This window comes from Leucopleurus acutus (genome assembly GCF_964270905.1).
Source record: "Leucopleurus acutus genome assembly, chromosome: 3".
Classification (NCBI taxonomy): Eukaryota; Metazoa; Chordata; class Mammalia; order Artiodactyla; family Delphinidae; genus Leucopleurus; species Leucopleurus acutus.
Window position 1 is genome coordinate 99795925 of NC_139145.1, and position 19769 is coordinate 99815693.

Sequence of the window (19769 nt, forward strand, 5' to 3'; positions counted from 1 at the left end):
CTTTCTATCATCAAATCTACTGTTGATTCTTTCTAGTGTATTTTTTATTTAAGTTATTGTATTCTTCAGCTGTGTTTGGATCTTCTTTATATTTTCTAACTTTTTGTTAAACTTCTCACTGTGTTCATCTCTTCTCTTGAAATATTCTCTTTGTTGAGAATTTTTTGATCATTACCTGGAACTCTTTATGAACCAGGTGGCTTATCTCCACCTCGTTTTGTTTTGTTTTGTTTTTCTGAGGTTTTGTCTTGGTACTTCATTTGGAACATATTGCTCTGTCTCCATTTTGCCTGATTCTCTGCCTTATCCTCTGCCTTGTCTCTATGTATTAGGTAGGTCATTTACATTTCCTCATCTGGGAGAAGTGGCCTTATGTAGGAGATGTCCTGTGGGGTCCAGTTGCACATTCTCCTCTGGTCACCAGCTCTATATGCTTTAGAGGTACCACCCATGTGGGCTGTGTGGGCCTTTCTGTTGTGTCAGGGCTGACTGCTGTAGTGTGCTGGTAGGCAGGGCTGGCCCCCAGCCTGGTTGGCTGCTAGGACTGCCTTATGCAGTGGCTGCTGACCTGCTGGTGGGCAGGGCCAAATCCCAGTGCATCTGGCTCCACAGCCCTGGGAGGTGGTCTTGGGGCTGTTGCTGACCTGCTGGTGGGAAGGGCTGGGTTGCCAGGTGGCTGGCTGTGGAGGCCGGGGAGTTCCAAGACTGGTGCTGCCCTGATAAAGTAGTCAGATTTTTAAAACCTACTCTTTTAACAACCATGGAATGTTGCCTCAAAAATGACTTTAAAATTCCTAAAATGGTTTTATGAAATGGAGACAATGCAAGGAAGAATGGAAGTAGCAAGAGAATGAGAAGAGAAATATGAAGGGGCCCCAGGAGAGGGGCCCGAGTGTGGGTTGTATTGAGAATTCTCAGGTATAAAACTAGGGAAGCAGTACTGCTAGGGGAGTAAGCTATGTTTTGATGACCAGACTACGTGAATTGTGTAAGCAAAGATGGTTGGACTGTTTCAGAGAAGAGAGAACTGAAAGAAAGAAAGCATTACAGATATTGTCTCTTTTTGTTGAGTGCCAGTTTATGAACTGGTTCAGAAGCATGCTCTATCTCCCAAGATGACAGTTTCTGGAAAGAGTTTATAAACTTAATCAAACACCAGAGACCGTAGGGGAATGCAACATATCCCACACTTAAACAGATCTTCTGAATTCAGGATTGAGTTAACTTTGTAGACCCTGTCTGGGAGGGTCTAAATTGGATTGTTTAGGTGGCATAGGAACCAATGAAGGCCTTTTCTCACTATTTAAATAGAAATGTCCCCTTCACATTTACTACATGAGTCAGAAGGTGTTATTTTTTACCAAATCTATTCCAAAGTATTATTTTTAATAAAAGTTGGCAATTTATGGATCTGAAAGTTCCATTTTCAGTTTAACAGAAAGTGTGGTTTAAAGTCGGATGTATCCACATCAATTTCTTTATGTTCAATGCACTTTTATTCTGAAATTAAGCTTCCTCAATTTCTAAGAGAAAATGACCTTTAAATTAAACTCTGGAATATTTGATTCATCTTAGATTTCTCAAAAGTATTCCAGTCTTTACTTCCCAGAATTTATAAATGCAGAAATAAAAAGTATTCCTTTAATTTCCTCTGCAATACTGAGGAAAAACAGGTATAGAATTAAATTTGTCACCCTCCTTGGATATATCTCCTAAGAATAATTGTATCTAGGCCTGTAATATTTTATGGTGGTTACTTGCTTCATAATTATCAAATATAGAAGAATTGCAGTTTTTCTAATTGGTATATAATAAAGAGAAATGATATGGCATAAATTTTTCCCCTTGTGTTTCTGTCTATCCTCCTGAAAAATTGCACTTACAATAGTGTAGAAATTAACATTTGAAATTTGAATCTTCATCACTTCTTCCAAGGAAACATTGTAAGAGTGGCGCAAGACTGAAAGCGTGGACATTGGAGCCAGACTGCCTATGTTTTAATCCTGGTTATGCCACTTACGGGCTGCGTAATCTTGGGCAAGTTACATAACTTCTCTTTGCCTCAGTTTCCTTATCAGAATAAGGATATTTTAGTGCCCACTTCCTAAGGTTATCATGAGGAAGAAATTAGTTAATATTGGTAAAGTACTTGGAACGGTGCCTGGCATATAATAAGTACACAGTGCATGTTTGGTGTTAAAAACAGTGAAGTGAAATAAAGTATACAGACAACAAGAGCGTAGTGTTTAAAGGTGTGGATTCTAATCCCAACTCCACTACTCGTTAGCTGTGTAAATGTGGTCAGCTTACTTAAACTCCTTAAGCCTCCATTTCCTCCTTTGTAAAATAATTGCCAAAAGTAGTACTAGCTTCACAGAGTGTCTGAGGATTACACGGAATGGTCTTTAGCAAGCACATAGCACACTATCTGCTTCCCAGCGCTGATGATTGCAGATATGATTGTCATTTCTGTGGGCATTCTCTCCGTGTTCATTGGGTTTTCTCTTTGATTCTTCACTTCACACTTGTAGGTCACTTCTGGACCTTCATAGAATCAGATAGGAATCCTTTGAAAGGTATGGCCATGGGGGCAGAGTGAGGGTAAGTGAGGTTGTAAAATAAATTACTTAAGCTCCCAGGAGGCCTTGCAGGGTGGACTTGTGTTAGGGCATTTGCCACTATCCATGGTCTGGCGCAAAGCCTTGTGGGCCTAGAAACCACACTCATCAGCAGTTCCAGAGCCCATTTGTCCCCCAGAGCTGCGCTCATATTAACAAAGCTCATATGACTAATGTACAGAATCAGAATGCCAATGTTTCCATTTACAATGAGAAGCGAAACTGCTGGGGTCTGGTGGCTCGTGTCCCCCCCCCCAGCCCTTTCTGTGCCTGTAGGCAGGCCACCACTAACCAGGCTGCCAACTTATTAATTTATAATGGGAGACATAGCTGCTGAGTTGTCCTTAAATTCCTTAAATTTCCAGCAAGTTCTCCCTAAAGTCATGTAAACAGGGTACCAAATTCTAATCAGAAAGTAGTTTGGTGAGCGTGGAATCAGAAGACAGTTCTTTCTCAGACTGATAGATGTGATGGAATTAGTGCAGGTTTATAATAATAAGGGACATTCCACCAGCCCAGAGCACCCTTGCCCAGCATTTGAATGGCCATGGCCTATGCTTGCTTCTGAGATCGCTTTGCACCTATTTCCTTGTCTGGACCATGTCTTTCTACTGGCAGAATCAGTACGTTTAATAGATTATTGTCATGTCTGAGGATCCAAGACTGGCTTTTCCATGGGCACATCTGACCTTCAAAAGCTTTAGTTTGTCTCATACTATATAGAGGCTAAGATTTAAAAATCAGGAGTATTCACATAACCAGAAAAAATGGAAAAAATATTTGAAAAATCCAGAGACCTAGCCTTCCTGGGCCCTTCCCACATGGGGTCAACTCTCTGGAGCTGAGTACAGACTGTCCCCTGTAGATGAGGCTGGAGTACTGCCATTCAGTCCATTCATGCAGGTCCCCACCAGGTGCACGACATTGATGCATTACCTCCTGGTAATGCACACGCCTTCAGGCGTTTGAGTTTGTCTCATTCTGACAATTAAACTTGCCTTTATTTATCTATGTGCTCTGACCTACTATATTTTTATTTCAAAGGTTAATTCTCAAAGGGCAGTCTCATTTTCTTTTTTCCAGATTCATTTTACGGTCACCCCCAAGTGACAAATTGAAAACACATTTGAGTTTAAGTCCTAGAGGGTTCCAGTGATAGAAGACTGAAGTATAAAGCTGATAGCTTCAAGGAAGTAGGATACCCTTAATCTTTGTAGAGGAAATATGTGATGCTGCTGGCCACCTTTCTCTAATTCTAGCTCAAGTCCTTTCTTCCTCCTGGGTGAAGAATATTAAGTACTTTCATATTCTATACTTTTTAAAATGCTCTAGATACTACCTACACCGAAAGAAACATAATATGAACATTGTATTTACAAAAGTGATAAATATGGATGTTTTGTTTATAGATGTATTTACCATGGAATTTCTTTAAGGAACAAGAGCTTATTTTTAACTTCAGTATTACAAATTATGAATAATCAGATACAGGAAGATTTGCCATTTGTTATGGTTCCTAAGAACTACTGGCTTTTTTGTTTTTTAACTTTCATGAATGGAGAACATGTCATTATGTAATTGGATTACTGATCGTAAAAAGGAATTAGCTTCCCAAGGAAGCATTTTTTTTCCGGTAAATAACCTGCCCCTTAATTCCTATTAATCTTCTAAATAAATTAGGATTGATTTATGAGTGACCTATTTGGGAAAATGGATTTTCTTGAGAAAAGAGAAATGTCAGTTGTAAATCCTCCTGTATCTCACAGGTCTCTTTTACCTCAAATTTGACTACTTGATATAATCTTTTATAAAAGGTAATAATAATCTTTGGGGTGCAAGGTAATAACATATTCTCTTCTCTCTGCCTCATAGCATCTTGTATATATCTCTTACAATAACATTTACTCCATCTTACTTAAACCGGTCCTAAATTAAGTAATGAATTAGCACAATCTCTGGCACAGAGTTACTTCTCCATTTCACCATCTTCGTCATCTGCTCCTAAGTTTTCTTTCCTCAATTAGACTCCATATTTCTTGATGATACGGATTGCTTCATGTGTGTGCCCAGTGTGGGGCACATAGCAAGTACTCAGTAATTGATGAACTGAACTCATTGGAAATAGGAGATCTCAGATCCTCTAGATATGCGGTCTGCCATTATTTTTGGAAATGCTTCAGGAATCATGACTGAGGAACACTTAATTTTCACCATAATTTTGACTCAAGAAATACAGACAAATAACTGGAAAAAATAAAGTTTTAAATTAAAAAAACATAAAATTTTAAAATAATAAACCACAAAAGCTATTGTGAACAATGATAAAACACACCACACACTGAAGGGTGAAATCTATAGCTCATGTAATTGACAAAGGAGCTGAACTGTAATATAGAAAGACCTTCCCAAAAATAAGTAAAAGAAAGACAAACAACCCAATAGGGAAAAGCCCAATGATAATTAGATAAGATGCTCAACTTCAGTAGTAATCAGGGAAACCATAATTAAAACACTGAGATACTATACCAGTCACAAACAAATGGCAAAAATGTCAGAGTCTGGAATATCAGTACTGTGGATGTTGTTTCTCGGAATCTAGTGCAAGGAAGACTCTCATACACTGCTGGTTGAATTGTAAATTAGTCTAATTATGTTGGGATGCAGTTTGGCAATTTCCAGTAAAGGTGAAGCTGTGTATATCCTTTAACCCTACAATTCTATCCCCTGTTATTCACCTTTAGAGAAATTCTTGCACATGTACAAGAATTTAGGGTAGTTTAATAATAGCAATAAATTAAAGACAACCTAAGTTCACCAACAGGGGAATGGATGCATGGATTGGGATGCTATATAGCAGTTGAAAAGAATAAACTATGTAGAACTACACGAAACCTCAAGGTAATGCTATGCAAAAAAAAAAAACAAAAAAAAAACCCAAAGCATCTATATACCATGATACCATTTTATGAAACTTAAAACATGCAAATCAGTGTCTTCTTTATGGATAAACACGTATTTAATAAAATATAAAAAGTTGTATGGGGATGATGAAAGATAATCCTATAGAGTGTTTACCTTAAGAGGGAATGGAAGGAGATAGAATAGGCAGGGGCATGTGGTGGCTTCCATTGTATCTGTTATGTTTTATTTCTTCCAGGAAATCTGAAGCAAGTTTGGCATAATGTTAAGATTTTCATTGGAGGCAAGGATAATGGAAGGAGAAGGCCATCAGACTCTGTAGGAGGTTTAAGTTACCAGGATAAATGGGCTTTGAGAATAAAATAGAGCAGTACTCACTGTTAACAAACACATCAGTGTGTCAGCACTGTGTAAATTCCAATTCTGCTCAGCTTTACTAAGCATCAAAAGGGCCCTGACTCCTGTCTCACACTCTGAGCATCTTCAGCTGTGTGATTTTTAAGGAGGGAATACTGTGGAAATCTAGGGCAATATAAAAGCAGGAGGCGGTACCTAAGATAATGTGAAGATTTCTGAGGACTAGATCAAGCCAAAAAAAACAATAAAGGTTTAGATTTTATGTTAATTAGGAAAGCAGTTGTGCCCAGTTCAGAGACCAGAAGCCTTTCAGTGAGCTGTTGATAGGCCAGTTTATTTACTGTGATCCAAGACTATCTAAATTAATATAAAGATTATTATTATAAATATTTGGCTGTTGATATGAAGCCCTGTTATTTTATTTTAAAGAGTAGCATGTTCTTTTCAGATTACCTAAGGAGTATACAAATTCATTTCATTTTATGAGATTTATGCAGGGGCTTCCCTGGTGGCGCAGTGGTTGAGAGTCCGCCTGCCGATGCGGGGGACACGGGTTCGTGCCCCGGTCCGGGAAGATCCCACATGCCGCGGAGCGACTGGGCCTGTGAGCCATGGCCGCTGAGCCTGTGCTTCTGGAGCCTGCGCTCCGCGTTGGGAGAGGCCACAACAGTGAGAGGCCCGCGTACCGCAAGTCTACAAATAAAAAATGTTGGAGATTTATGCAATAGCAATAAACTAAGGAAAATGATTGGCTCTCTCCTTGTCCCCCATCACCCTCTTATTTTGAATCTCTTTCCCAGACATAACCATTTGTCCACAATTGGTGTGCACTCATCCAGGTCCTTTTCTATGACTTTGTATATAAAAATTCATGTACCCAGAACTGGGATAATGTATTTTTCTGCAACATGTTATTTCCATGTAATGTCTTTTAGGGAGCTTTGCGTGTCAGTGTATCTAGATAGCCTGTGTTTTTATTAGCTACATAATATTCCTTAGTATAGATAACTCATTATTTATTTAACTATTCCATTGTGCATGGCCCATTGCAAAGTTTCCAGTTTTTTACTATTATAAAAAACTCTGCAGTGAATATTCTAGTACATCCATCATTACAGCAGAGGGCAGATGTGACTTACTGAATGGCCAGATCTAGGAACTACAGTAGTGTTGTCCAGAATCTGCCTTTCTCATCTTCGACTCTGGCTTTTTCTTGGTTGGCCTCATTTTCAGACAGCCTCACTTCATGTGGTAGCAAATATGTCAAACAGCAGTTCCAGACTTACGTTCTACAAACATTACAGCCTCTCTCCCAATGTCAGCAAAAGTGTAAGGGTTGCCTCTCACTGGACCAGCTTGGATCATGTGCCCATCCTTGACCCTATCACTGCAGCGCTGTGGTCGGTCAGGCCTGGGTCACATGCCCACTTCTGGGGCTAGGTCAGCATGATGTAAACCACATGGATTGAGAGGGAGGGAGAAATAGGTGATTTGCTAGATAAAAATCAGGATTATGATACTAGTAGAAGGAGGAGGCACGTTGCTGCTCAGGCAAATATATAATTGTCACTACAAACGTCTTATAGATAATATTTTATGTTTTTGTGAGTAGCAGATAAATAGATTTACTAATGGTATCTAGATTTATGTCATAAGGACCAAAGGATTCTTATAAGTATCTTTCAAAATCTTGGCTAGAGTAATGAAACAAGTATATTGTTTCTATATAATATTGTGTGTGAAAAGAAAGCATGTTATAGATTGAGGATCATTAACATTATGAAAAAGAGATAGTTTTTCAATTTAGGAAAGTGTTACCCAATATATTTGCTAAATATTCAGTGACAATGATAGATTGTATCAACAACATGATAGATACTTGGTCTTAAATCACATTTCTTAATATTCTACTATTTGCCAATCCATAATACAAATTCTGTATTTTATTTATTCATTTATTAAACAATGTTTATTAAATTTTGCTATGGACTGATCACCATGCCAGGGGCTGGGGATGAAATACTGACCACAACAAGATCCCTCAGCTTTCTTACCTTCTTGTTAGGGCCCACAGACTATAAATAAGTAAACAAACAAATAAAGAAGAAAATTCCAGGCTGTGAAGGAAATGTAAAGGATCATGAGATGCAAAGTAATTGGAGAAGGTCGTTGCAGGCAAGGTGGTAAGGGAAGCCTTCTCTGAAGAGAGAGCATTTGAACTGCAGCTGAGGACTAAGAATGAACCCAAAACTCTAGACCTATGCTGAAGCAATATGGTAGCCACTAGCCATGTATTGGCCATTGAGTACTCAAATGCAGCTAGTTCAAACTAAAATGTAGTATAAATGTAAAATACACATTAGCTTTCCAAGGCTAGTACAACAATTATAAAATATTTAATTAATTTTATATTGATTCTAGGTTGAAATGATAATATTTTAGATATATAAGGATAAACATTATTAAAATTAAGTTTACATGTTTCTTTTCCCTTTTTTAATGTGATGACTAAAATGTTTAAGATTACATATGTGGCTCACCTTATACGTCTACTGAACAGTCCTGGTCTAGATGGTTTCAGTGTATTTGCTGCGATTGACATGTGTGTTTTCATTTTTTTGTCCTTGCTGTTGGTGATGGCAGCGGAATTTATGTAGTAGATTTTTCTCCAAGGGTCTATGTCTATAATGTTTATTGACTGAGGTGTCCAAACATAATAATTCAATGTGTGATTAAGCTTAGTACAGCTCAGAGTTAAGAGGTATTGGGTGGTGGGAAAAGCACAGAAAATTGCCGCAGTTACTAGAGAAGTTGTGTCATTAGTCATGTTTCTTTAGAAATGTTCACGAAACAGATAAAGGAAGGCTCTGAGTTGGAGAGGTAGGTAGAGCTCGCATCACACGGTAATGACAGCGTAGGACAGGATTTCTGTGGGAATCAGCGACAGCAAACCACGAAGATCTATTTCCATTCTCTACTTAGTGAAGAAGATTCTATTGTGTTTTGTGGAATTGCTACTTCTTGCATGTTAAAATAGAGTTTTATCCTACACTGTGTTTGCACTGATGGAACATTAGTGACTTTAGTGTGCCTCTTTTTGTATCTCTGTCAGAGGGATTTTGGCAAGTTCACACACATTTAATAACATTATACTGATTCACTGTGGAGAGCAAGCAGGGTAGTTTTTCTTTGTGCCATGCTATTATTCGAATTTCCATTTGCGACTGGTGCCACAGGGAAGAAGTTGACTAAAAATGCACGTATGATTTAGCGGCTGAAAATTTTCAGTTTTAGTTTGTAAACATTTGAGACCCCCGAATGTGATGTTTGTTACGCAATCTAAGTTTTATGAGGGGAAACTGTGTCCCTACTGATTTGAGAGAGAGTTGAGTCATATCCTGTGAATGTGAAGCAACCGTGTTTAAACATCACGGGTTCCTCTTACTTTCATTCTAAGTCGCTGCCGTTCAGAGCAGCAAGTGCTATCTGCGAAGAGGCTGCTACTAGCCCTTGGAGGAGAACAGCCTCTCTTGCCGGGATTCAGTAAAGAAAGCCAAGTCTGAAGATGCAGTTCTGTCACTGGAGTGAAAGATGTTTTGTTTGTTTCTAATCAGCTATGCTATATAGCTGCAAGCTGAAAAGTGTCTGTAATTTGCCAGTTATTTATAATAAGGTAAGTGTTATATTTTGGTTCACTCATTGTATTGTGGCAGCCTTGAATTAATGTGGCAGTTGTAGTATGTGATCATGCCTCAGAAAATGCCTTCTCACAGGGTCTTGACAGCGGCTTTGAGATTCTCATGCAGATAATTTTAAATGTATGGTACAATCCATTTGTGAGATACTTATTAGATTGATATTGCTTGTATGATAGTTTTTAATGAAAAATATAGTGCCCGAGATGTGGAAAGATTATAGTAGCTTTGTGTTGTTTTAGTTGTTTTTTTCTTAAGGATTAAGTTGTACCAGAATTATTTTTTTCTTTTTGCTACTCTTATGTCTTGGTTAAAGGTGAAACGTGAATGCATAAAATTCATATGATTATACTTGGATTTTTATTCTAAATAATCATAGCTCAACAACTATGTTTCTCCATTACAAAAAAAGTCTTAGTAATTTTTAGAAAAAGTTGAAAGTTGAAAAGTAGCACCTCTTGCTTAGGCTTTTTATTTTAAGTGAAAGGCCATCATATTTTTAAACTTTGGCTCTGTTTGTTTCAAAATGTGTATGAGTTTGTCACAAGTTCATTTCCTCAGTTTTTGTTGGCGACACATATACGTTGTATGGATGGAGAAATCTGTGGATAGAGAAGTGAACAAGAGGTTTGCTTCTCAAATTCTCGAAGCTTGCTGCAGAAAGGTTGGGGTGGAAGACAGGAATGTTGTCTTGGTTTTTATTGATTAAAGAAATGACATCAGATCAGAGCTAAAGGTGTGTCTGGTGTCACATCACTTTGGACAATCATATTTAAGTCCTTTGAATTCTTTTGAGGTAGAAAAGGTTAATTTGATTGTGAGAGCTATAGCTGTGAATTTGTGAGACGTTGCTGAATTGAGGGGTTTTGTATGTTTAAGGACAGTTGGCATTACGATACTTTTTCTCAATTGAACCACTATCATGCTTAGAGATCGTTTCATTTCTATTCAAAATTATGCCCACTACAAAATTGCTAGATTCTAATACAGCTTGGAGATTATTTTCCATTAGATATATACTCAATAACTCAAGTTTTACAAAGGTTAAAGGGAAGGCATGTAGTTTTCCTCTTTTGTGAAGGGGAAATTAAAATTAGTTCAACTTCCAAACATATTTGAAGGCAATATTCTGAATTAGAAGAGAAAAACTTTAAAGAAAATGACTTAGCACTTTGAGAGCCTTTGGGACCTTGCATAGTGAAAAGGCACATATCCCAAAAGATGAGAATACGAGATGTTATGAATAGAATATCCTGATGCTTGATATGTATAAAACTCTGCTAAGTATTCTGCCTGAGAGTTTTTTCTTATGCTGTGTGTGGATTATTAAATGTCAATAAAAAGAACGTAATACATCTACATCAAGACAAAAGCATATTTTATTGCAATTTGCACTGTTTCAGATTCTTAAGTATGGATTATAATGGCCATCCAAACTGTTGTTATATACGAAAACTCAGACCGATAAAATGTTGTCAAATCAAGATTTGATAATATGTTCTGTTTCAATTGTAGACTTTTTTTTATGACAAAAAAAGTGTTTTTTTTTTTTTATGACATTGTACAGCCAACTGGTAGCTACCTGATTAGCTTATTGTTTCTCCTCCTTTCTTTCTGTTTTCCCCATCCTTTGGCTGTTTTCTTGCTTCTTTGCACTTCCAGGAGGAGTGTGGGCAATGGGCAGGGAGAGAGAAGGAAAGTGAGCAGACCAAATAGTGTACTGCTTTTATTTCTCACCTCTCATGATGGTTTTGATGAGAAATGAGGTCAGGAAGAGGTTAAATATAATGACAAAAATGAGTCTTTTAGATTTCAGTTATTCAAGAAATTCCTTGACCTCTGAGATGAAGAATAATTGGGAGCTTGGTTGGGACAAGCTTATCTACCTTACAGAATTGTTGCAAAGATGAAATATCACATCTGTTGTAGTATTTTATTAACTGTAAAGTTTATTTATTTATTTATGGCTGTGTTGGGTCTCCATTGCTGCGCACGAGCTTTCTAGTTGCAGCGAGCCGGGGCTGCTCTTTGTTGCGGTGCGCGGGCTTCTCATTGCAGTGGCTTTTCTTGTTGTGGAGCATGAGCTCTAGAGCACGGGCTCAGTAGTTGTGGCTCACAGGTTGCTCCGCAGCATGTGGGATCTTCCCGGACCAGGGCTCGAACCCATGTTCCCTGCATTGGCACACGGATTCTTAACTAGTGCGCCACCAGCGAAGCCCTAACTGTAAAGTTTTATACGTATTTTTGAGGAATTGTTTTTGTGTCTTCTTGAAGTAAAGGTACTGGCAAGACATCAGAGATACTCAGAATTCCACTCTGGATTCAGAATACTTATTTTTAGTAGTAAGGGTCTCCTTTTTCTCTCTTTTTGTAAACTATTTTACTTGTTAATTTCCAACCTATATAAAAATAGTATGCAAAGGTAAGCTGCAAAAAGAAAAATAAAAACCCAATTTTACCTAAGCCTCAAGTGCTGTTAAAAACTTCAAATAGCTGGAGGAAGCTCATCCTCACTCAAAAGATATTTATCAAGTGGCGATTACATTTTATCTTCAACCTAAAATCAACACGCAGTTAGGGGCAGCATCAGCAGAAGCACATAACATGACTTTTTTTTCCCTTTTTAAATATTTTTCTTTTAAGTGAGGCTTTGTTTGAAGGGTTCATGATGAGGAACTACAGAGTAGGAAGAAATTATTTTATAAAGTAGTCTTTCTGACTCCTGAAAACTAAATCTTTCTGGATTATGCTTTAGATCTAGGGTCCCTAGTGAATCCTACTGGATATCAAAAGCAGCACACTCACTGGGTAAAATACACAGTGATCACTCCCCTACCTACTTCTGAAAATCAGTTATGAAGATCACACAAGACTGTTGTGTGACAGTGCTTGTGAACTCCACAGAGCTTATAAATATCACTATCACCAGGTAAGATATACAGAATTACATATTTGGAAGGGAACTTAGATGTCATCTCATATCTTCTTATTTCACAAAGAAGAGAATTGAGGTCCAGAATGCTTAAGGAAGGTGCTTAACTTCACTCAGCTAGTATCTAAACCTGGATTTTTTTTTTTCTCCCAGGTTAGCTAGAAATTGATCAGAAGATTAGCTGTTTCCTACTGTAAAGAGTTTTTTAAAAGATAAATACTATTTTCAGTATTGATGAACATCCTTATAGGAAACTATATCCCCTGAGAATGTTTCAGAGAAGACATATTGCCCTGTCTACAGGTTTTGTGGGCTGAGAATCCGCATTGGATCTAGCTTAATGGAGCATGGATTTGTGGAGTGATTATCAAACTATAGCATGTGACTCTTGGAATCTCTTAGCTATTGCCACAGTAGAAGTGTCCAAGCCCTTACTCTGCGGAGTTGAATCATAAGAGTAAATGTGCATAATGAATGGGGGTAGATTTTGTAGCTTTTAAAATTATAGTTAGCATCATAGATTGTTTTGATGCTTGTTGAAAGTAGCTAGAAAAAAGAGATTCCCCAAAAACTTACCCTTAAAAAGAGATTAGGAAAATTAAAAAAAACAAATTAACTTACAACCATTTCTGTTAGAATTGACCTGGCTATTTTATTTTTATGGAACACTATTTTTCAGAGAGATGAGACGGGAGAACCATGACCTTTAATAATTATAAAAGTTAATGACATATAGCCTACTATACTAATGAACAAATTAGATTCATAAAGAAAATTTTTCTTTAAAGCCTCTTAACACTAAAATTAGAAGGCAGGTAAATTAAAAGGATTTTTGGTGTGTTGGTGGTATTAATAAGGGTTATATCTTACTCCTAAGAATTCAAAGTATGGTTACCATTTCCTTTAATAAAAAATGTAACTCTTGTGAAAGGTATATACCGTATCTTCATTTGCTGTGCTCCAATTTATAGCTTCAATAAATAAGTGAAATTTAACATCATCCTATCTCATGAATAAATTCTAGCCCTGCTTTGTAATAAAATTCATGTTAACTTTGATTCCAAGGACTACATGAATCTGCTTTATAACTATTAGGAGATAAAGGAAAACAGATGAGATAAATAGTTTAAAAACTTTGCTAAATGTAAGTGCAGTGAGATTGTGTGTAGTCTGAGGGACAGAGATCTGGGCTACAGGATGGGTGGTGGGAGAAGCAGTATTTCTTTGTACTCTTGACCCCTCCTGTGGTTTTGGAGCTGACAGGGAAGCCCGTGACTTCTTTTTTGTGTGTGTGGTACGCGGGCCTCTCACTGTTGGGGCCTCTCCCGTCGCGGAGCACAGGCTCCGGACGCGCAGGCTCAGCGGCCATGGCTCACGGGCCCAGCCGCTCCGCGGCATGTGGGATCCTCCCGGACCGGGGCACGAGCCCGTGTCCCCTGCATCGGCAGGCGGACTCTCAACCACTGCGCCACCAGGGAAGCCCCCCATGTCTTCTTTTGATTTTGTTTTCCAATCTACAAAGTTGAGAAGACAACTTTTTCGTGCTAGACGACCATCCCACACATCCTGCAGGTACTTCGTAAATATTGGTTAATAACCCTATGAACGTCAAGGTGGGTGAAGCACTTTCAACTCAGTTGCAGAGTCCATAGATGTGCCATTGGTATAAGTGCCAAGGCTGGTAATGAATACCCCCTTGAGAGAAACCCAAGTAGGAAAGCTTTGGAAATGCTTTGTTGGGTTTTAATTCCATCTTAATTTAGTAGAGGTACTCAAATTAGTCACTTGGTCTCCCTTTACTTGAGTCATTTCACTAGTGGGATGGATTAGTAATAGTTATTCATGACAATTTACAGCATACCCAAATATAACAAACCAGATTCCAAATCCCTCACTCCGTGAGTGTTTCTCTCCAAGATGAAAATAATAATAATGGCTAACATGTAAATCAGATTGTATAATACTGTCTCTTTTAATGAACTGTCTAATTTATTTCTTAAAACTACCTTATGAAATTTGGGCACTATTATTATTGTTCCCTTTTCACAGATGAGGAAACTGAAGCGTAAATTAAGTGACTTATCCCAACATCACACAAATGGTAGTAGAATGATCAGAGTTGAACCTAGGTAGTCAGACTTCAAAGCCAAGATTCTTAACTACATTCCGTGCCGCCCCCAGTTTGAATCCCTTGATCCCAGTAATATGAAGTGACTCCTATAAAGTGCTACAGAGAGGAAAAGAAATATCTTAAATGTTACTACATTTAATCATCTTCAGGACTCAAACATTCTCATTTGTAGTGAAACCCAGGCCTTTATGAGCCAGAAATAAATGGAACTTATTTGAGAATTCATGTAGAATGAGGCTAGTAATAATGCGAAATGCATCCGGAATGAGCAGACATAACTGAGTTCTCCTAGGTGATCGTAGTCTTTGGTGATGTGAAAAGATTTCCTTTTTTTGAGAGAGAGAGAAAAACAGCTCTCGATGTACACATAGTCAACAGTCAGTCCTAGGAAAACTTTTGGGAATTTGTATGTTTTGAGGGAGGATTAATGTCATGTCTCCTTTTCTTTGTACACTCCCTAAACATTTCCTGATGAAAGTCATTTGGGGGAAGGAGCACACTGAATGAATGGTAGAAGGATTTTAGGTCTGTTGTGTGACTAGATCCATTTCGATCTGCCTTCTCCAGAGAGTCCACAAATTATGCTTGAAGTTCTTAGGTAATTTTCAAACCTTCTTGTTTCCTTAGGTCTCACAAACAAGAACTTGCTTCACGATGTTTTATACCCTCAGTGCTAGCACAGTGCCTAACACAGAGTAGAGCCTCAGTAAGGCTTTCTGGCAAGATGGCTGGATGGACACATGAATGGATGATAGGGATAAACTGGGGCATATCCAGATCTGCTTCGAGTCATGACTCATGTACCTGAGACTGGATTGGGACCAGACTGTTACTGAGCTTGTGGGCACAAGGGAATGAAGTATGAGATGTAAAAGGATTTACCTCAGTTCATCTCATAGTTCATCATCTGTTGGTTTTCAGTGTGAAACTGACATGCCTATAAGTCATTTTTTGCCACAGACCTTTCCCACTGTATCATATTAGAGATTCTTTAATTACGCTTAGGAACCATAATTGCTTTACTCCCTTGATTCAAAAGCTAAATTAAAGCAGATATATACGTATATAATTAATATACATTATACATATGCAGAGAGAGAAATTAAGTAATAAAATTAAAAGGTCAAAATAAATGTGAATACCTAAAATTAATAGGAATTGTCAAAGTTTGACTATTTTAAAATTTCTTGGGGGAAACAATAAAGATTCAGAAGAACAATTGAAGCAGCATATCAAAGAAAAGAAAGGTATTTTAAAAATCATTTAAAAATGCTTATTTACAAAAGTATAGACTTCTTTCCATCTTGGAACAGAAGCTTTGTTTTTCCACAAAATTTCGTTAGAGAGCTCAAATAAGAGGCCTGAGAACCAAAGTTTATTTGGCATAATCAGTCAGTTGTAAAGGATGGTTTCCAAAATGAGGATGGTGACTAAGGGCTTGGGTTAGGAAATGCTGTAAATTTTGAGAGAGGGTATCAAGGTGGTTATTGTTTCAAGTTTTCCGGTGGGGGAAAACGCAGAGAAAACTGCTCTACAAACATTTGATCAAAAATAAAATATATACAAGTTTTAGACAGTGGGAGCAATCTGTTGTGAAATTTACGCATTTGTCCTTGACCCAAAGCAGTCATTAAAAACAAAAGAAAAGAATAAAAGTCCCAATCATCAAAAAATTTTTGGATGGATTTTCTTCTGCCTGGTCCTAAACACAATAGCATATGTTCACTGTTCAAGGGTGTTCTATTTTTTGGTGTACAGGTGCCTTGTGTTATTTGAAATGCATTTGATTCCTGTGGCTGTTTTCTGGAGGTGATTTTCCTACCTTAGAAATAGCATGTTCCAAGTCAGCAATCAGTGGAAAGTGTTAACCTGGCCAACAGTAGACCTGCATTCTACATCATAGAGTCTGGCCCTCAGGTTCAGCATCCCTCAAGTGAAGGATTCATCCTGTAGCGCCTCTCGCATTTTCCAAAGACTAGGAATTATTATAGGATAGGATTCTTGTATTATTTTAATTTTTCTTTTAATTTTCAGTTCAGTGGTTGCTGTGAATATTGAAATCAATTCTGAAATTTCCAAGGTTATCTAGCCAAAGTGGCTAGAGAGCTTTTGCTAAGCCCATGCCTGGAGTTTGATAAGTGCTTATGCTATATATATAGAGAGAGACAGGCAGACACACCGCCACACACACACACACACGGTGAGGTTAGTCAGATAGATAATTAGTTAAATGAATGATGGATGGATGAATGAATATCTCATGGCAAATGTGTATTCTAAATGTGTAAATAAGTACAAAAAATCACCCATACACCAGACATAAGAAGACTTTGTAGCATTATTACCTGTTTTAAATCATTGGTAAATTACATGGTATATTAATGTTCAAGAGTTTTTGAAAACTATATTGCAGTTCCAAAGATGTCTAGATTACTACCAGGAAGCCACTGATATCAACAGGAATATGACTTCTTAGGTTGCTTTCAAGAGACAGTATTAAGGTGGTTATTGTTTCAAGTTTTCCAAGGGAGTAAAAAACAGAAAATTTTCTGGTAAAAATATTTGATCAAACACAGCTAAATAGGGTCAAAAATATATGCAAGTTTGAGACAACGGAAACAAATCTATTGGAAAAATAGTTTTGTTCTTGGGTCCTACATGGCAGGTGCAAAGAGCAGAGGTCCCATTTGGGTGATAGTTATATAACAGGCACTAATATAATTTTTTTAGAAATCAACTAAGGTCTGAAAACTATATTTGCTGCATTAAAAGACTTTCTTCGTTGTACCCGGACCTCTTCCTCATTGTCTATTATTTTTTGTAAGGTTTCATGAAAGATTGCTATTACATTTTCTATTTTAATTGAAGTTTTTAAATAAAAATTAAAGAAAAAGTTAACTAAAAACTAAACATCAGTTTTATCTAAAAAGTACAGTGTTATTTTATGTAATAAGTCAAATTAGTTCAACATGCTGTACCACCTGTAAAGTTTCTGTGATTCCTTCCTTTACCTGAGCAGCATGTAATTCATATTCACAGACTTTTGGAATTAGAAGTTACCTTAAAATAAACTAGCTCAGCTCCTTTAATTTGCAAATGGAAAATATTCTGGCACAAGCAAATTAAATGACTTTTCCAAGGTTATATACACCCAACTCCCAACAGAGCCAAGCTGGACCTGGAGTTCTAACATGCAACGCTGTAGTCTTTTTACTGTATCAATCAGTGAGAGCATCACTACCTGAATTTAGTAATCAAGTGGTGCATTGGATTTTCACTCCGTATTAAAATTTTAATTGTGCACAGCATAAATCAACTTAAGTTTGTCCCAATTTCCTTTTGGACACTAAACAGTTTTTATCATATTTTTTTGGAAGGGCATTTTTTTACCCACAGATTCTCCATAGATGCTTTTCCTAACACCTGATAGTTTACCTTGATTCTATTCACTTGGCAACGCAAATGCATTTGTAATTACAGAGACGGGTCCACATTTAACCACTCATGCACATCTAAAAGTGGTTATATTTTCCACCCCCTCCAACTTTCCAGATCCTCAAAATAAATGCATTACATCAAACTGACAGAAATGCAGAATGCAGAATGCAGAAATGCAGAAATGCAAACTCCATAAATGCAAATGCATAATGCATAAATGCAAACTCCATAAATGCAAATTATTGTATTGGGAGCAACATACACATCAATTCAAATCATTTAACCAAACAAATGGAAACAATTACTGAACAATGCTCTGTACTAATAACTGTACTTTTGTCATCGAAGTAGTGATGTGCTGCAAGTTCCCTGCCCCATTGCCTTGCTCCGTGGCTCCTTCAGAAGCTGGGCGGCCACACCCAGGCAGCAGCACTCAGGGTGCAGGGTTCTCTACCTCTCCAGGTGGAAGGTCCCCTTAGGAGATAGCCCAGGTACAGATGGCACCAGGTGATCTGGTCTACCCTCTTTCTTTTAGATAAGAACCAGCAAAGATTGTACCTGATTTGGCTTCTTATTTGCAACTGCAGTGGCAAGTGAGGAAGGGAGATTTTTTCCAGTGTGTTCTTTAGAATACTAGTTCTATGAAATCAGCATCCTATAATCAAATAACTTTGGGAAACATGGCATATTTTATTCCGTTTTGAATACTCATACTGGCGGCAAAAGGCAAACACTTTACAAGCTTGAAGTGGGGATAGTTTAATATTCTTTAACCGGGTATTTCCCAAATAAATCAGTTTTCAAAATATGACCTATTCAGATTGTGGAACACACTTGGGAAACACAAATTAGACATTTTCCTCACTGACTGTATGTCCTGGAAAGAGGGTGGTTTGGGAAATGTGAGTTTGATGTTCCCTTGGGGTCTCTGTCCCTACAAGCCTCTCATAAAATGAGCTCAATACTGAGTGTAAGGATAATTTTGACTTTGAGATTTTTCATCTCATTCAATAATACTGTTCAATAGCACTCAAGATGCTGTTTCTCTGCGCTGGTTGGATCACAAAAGAAGAGCGGCTCAGAGCAGGGAGTGGTAAACCTCTGAAGTGGGAGATGGAGAAAATTTCACAGAAATGCTCCTTAAGCTGCATCTGGAAGGACGTTTTTCCCAGTGGATTTTCCCGGTGGATAAGAGCACAGGCACAGAGGCTTCCCTCGATGTAAGAGTTCAGGAAACTGGTTAAAAAAAAAAAAAAAAGTGTCTGGAGTCTGAGGTGGAAACGGGCGTGGCTGATGAACCAAGTCAACCCGGGTCAGCTCGTGCATGAAGTTCTTTCACTGCTATGCTGAGAAGCTTGGCCTCCACCTTGTAGGGCAGTGACTCTTCAACCAGATGGTGCATCAGATTCACCAGGAATCTTTTCCAAACTCTGTACCCTATGCCCAAGAGATTCTGGTTCATTAGGTTAGGGTAGAGCTCAAGAATGTAAATTTTGGGAAAAGCACCCAGGTGATTCTAATGTACACTCTAAGCTGATAAAACTTGGGGCATCAAGAAATGGTGTTAAGGAGAGGGATGTTGTAATTGGAATTTTGAAGACTTTGAGGAGGAAGGGTTGCGAGGAATGTTCCCAAAGGCAGGGAAACCATTTGGAGGCTGTTACACCAATTTGAGCAAA

The 19769-nt window shown here is 37.9% G+C and overlaps 1 protein-coding gene across 6 annotated transcripts in view; it reads left to right on the top strand.

The window, feature by feature from the left end:
* MCTP1 (multiple C2 and transmembrane domain containing 1) overlaps nucleotides 1–19769 on the top strand; it is a gene marked incomplete at its 5' end in the record, with an annotated part of 535475 nt that overhangs the window by 168419 nt on the left and 347287 nt on the right. For 2 of the 6 annotated variants that reach the window (XM_082836439.1, XM_082836440.1), the window contains one exon: nucleotides 9433–9567. The exons of the other annotated variants lie outside the window; for them this stretch is intronic. In XM_082836439.1, coding sequence (XP_082692565.1) covers nucleotides 9511–9567 — 57 coding nt within the window. Of the gene's footprint in view, nucleotides 1–9432; nucleotides 9568–19769 lie in introns of those variants that run through there. 6 annotated transcript variants of the gene reach the window in all.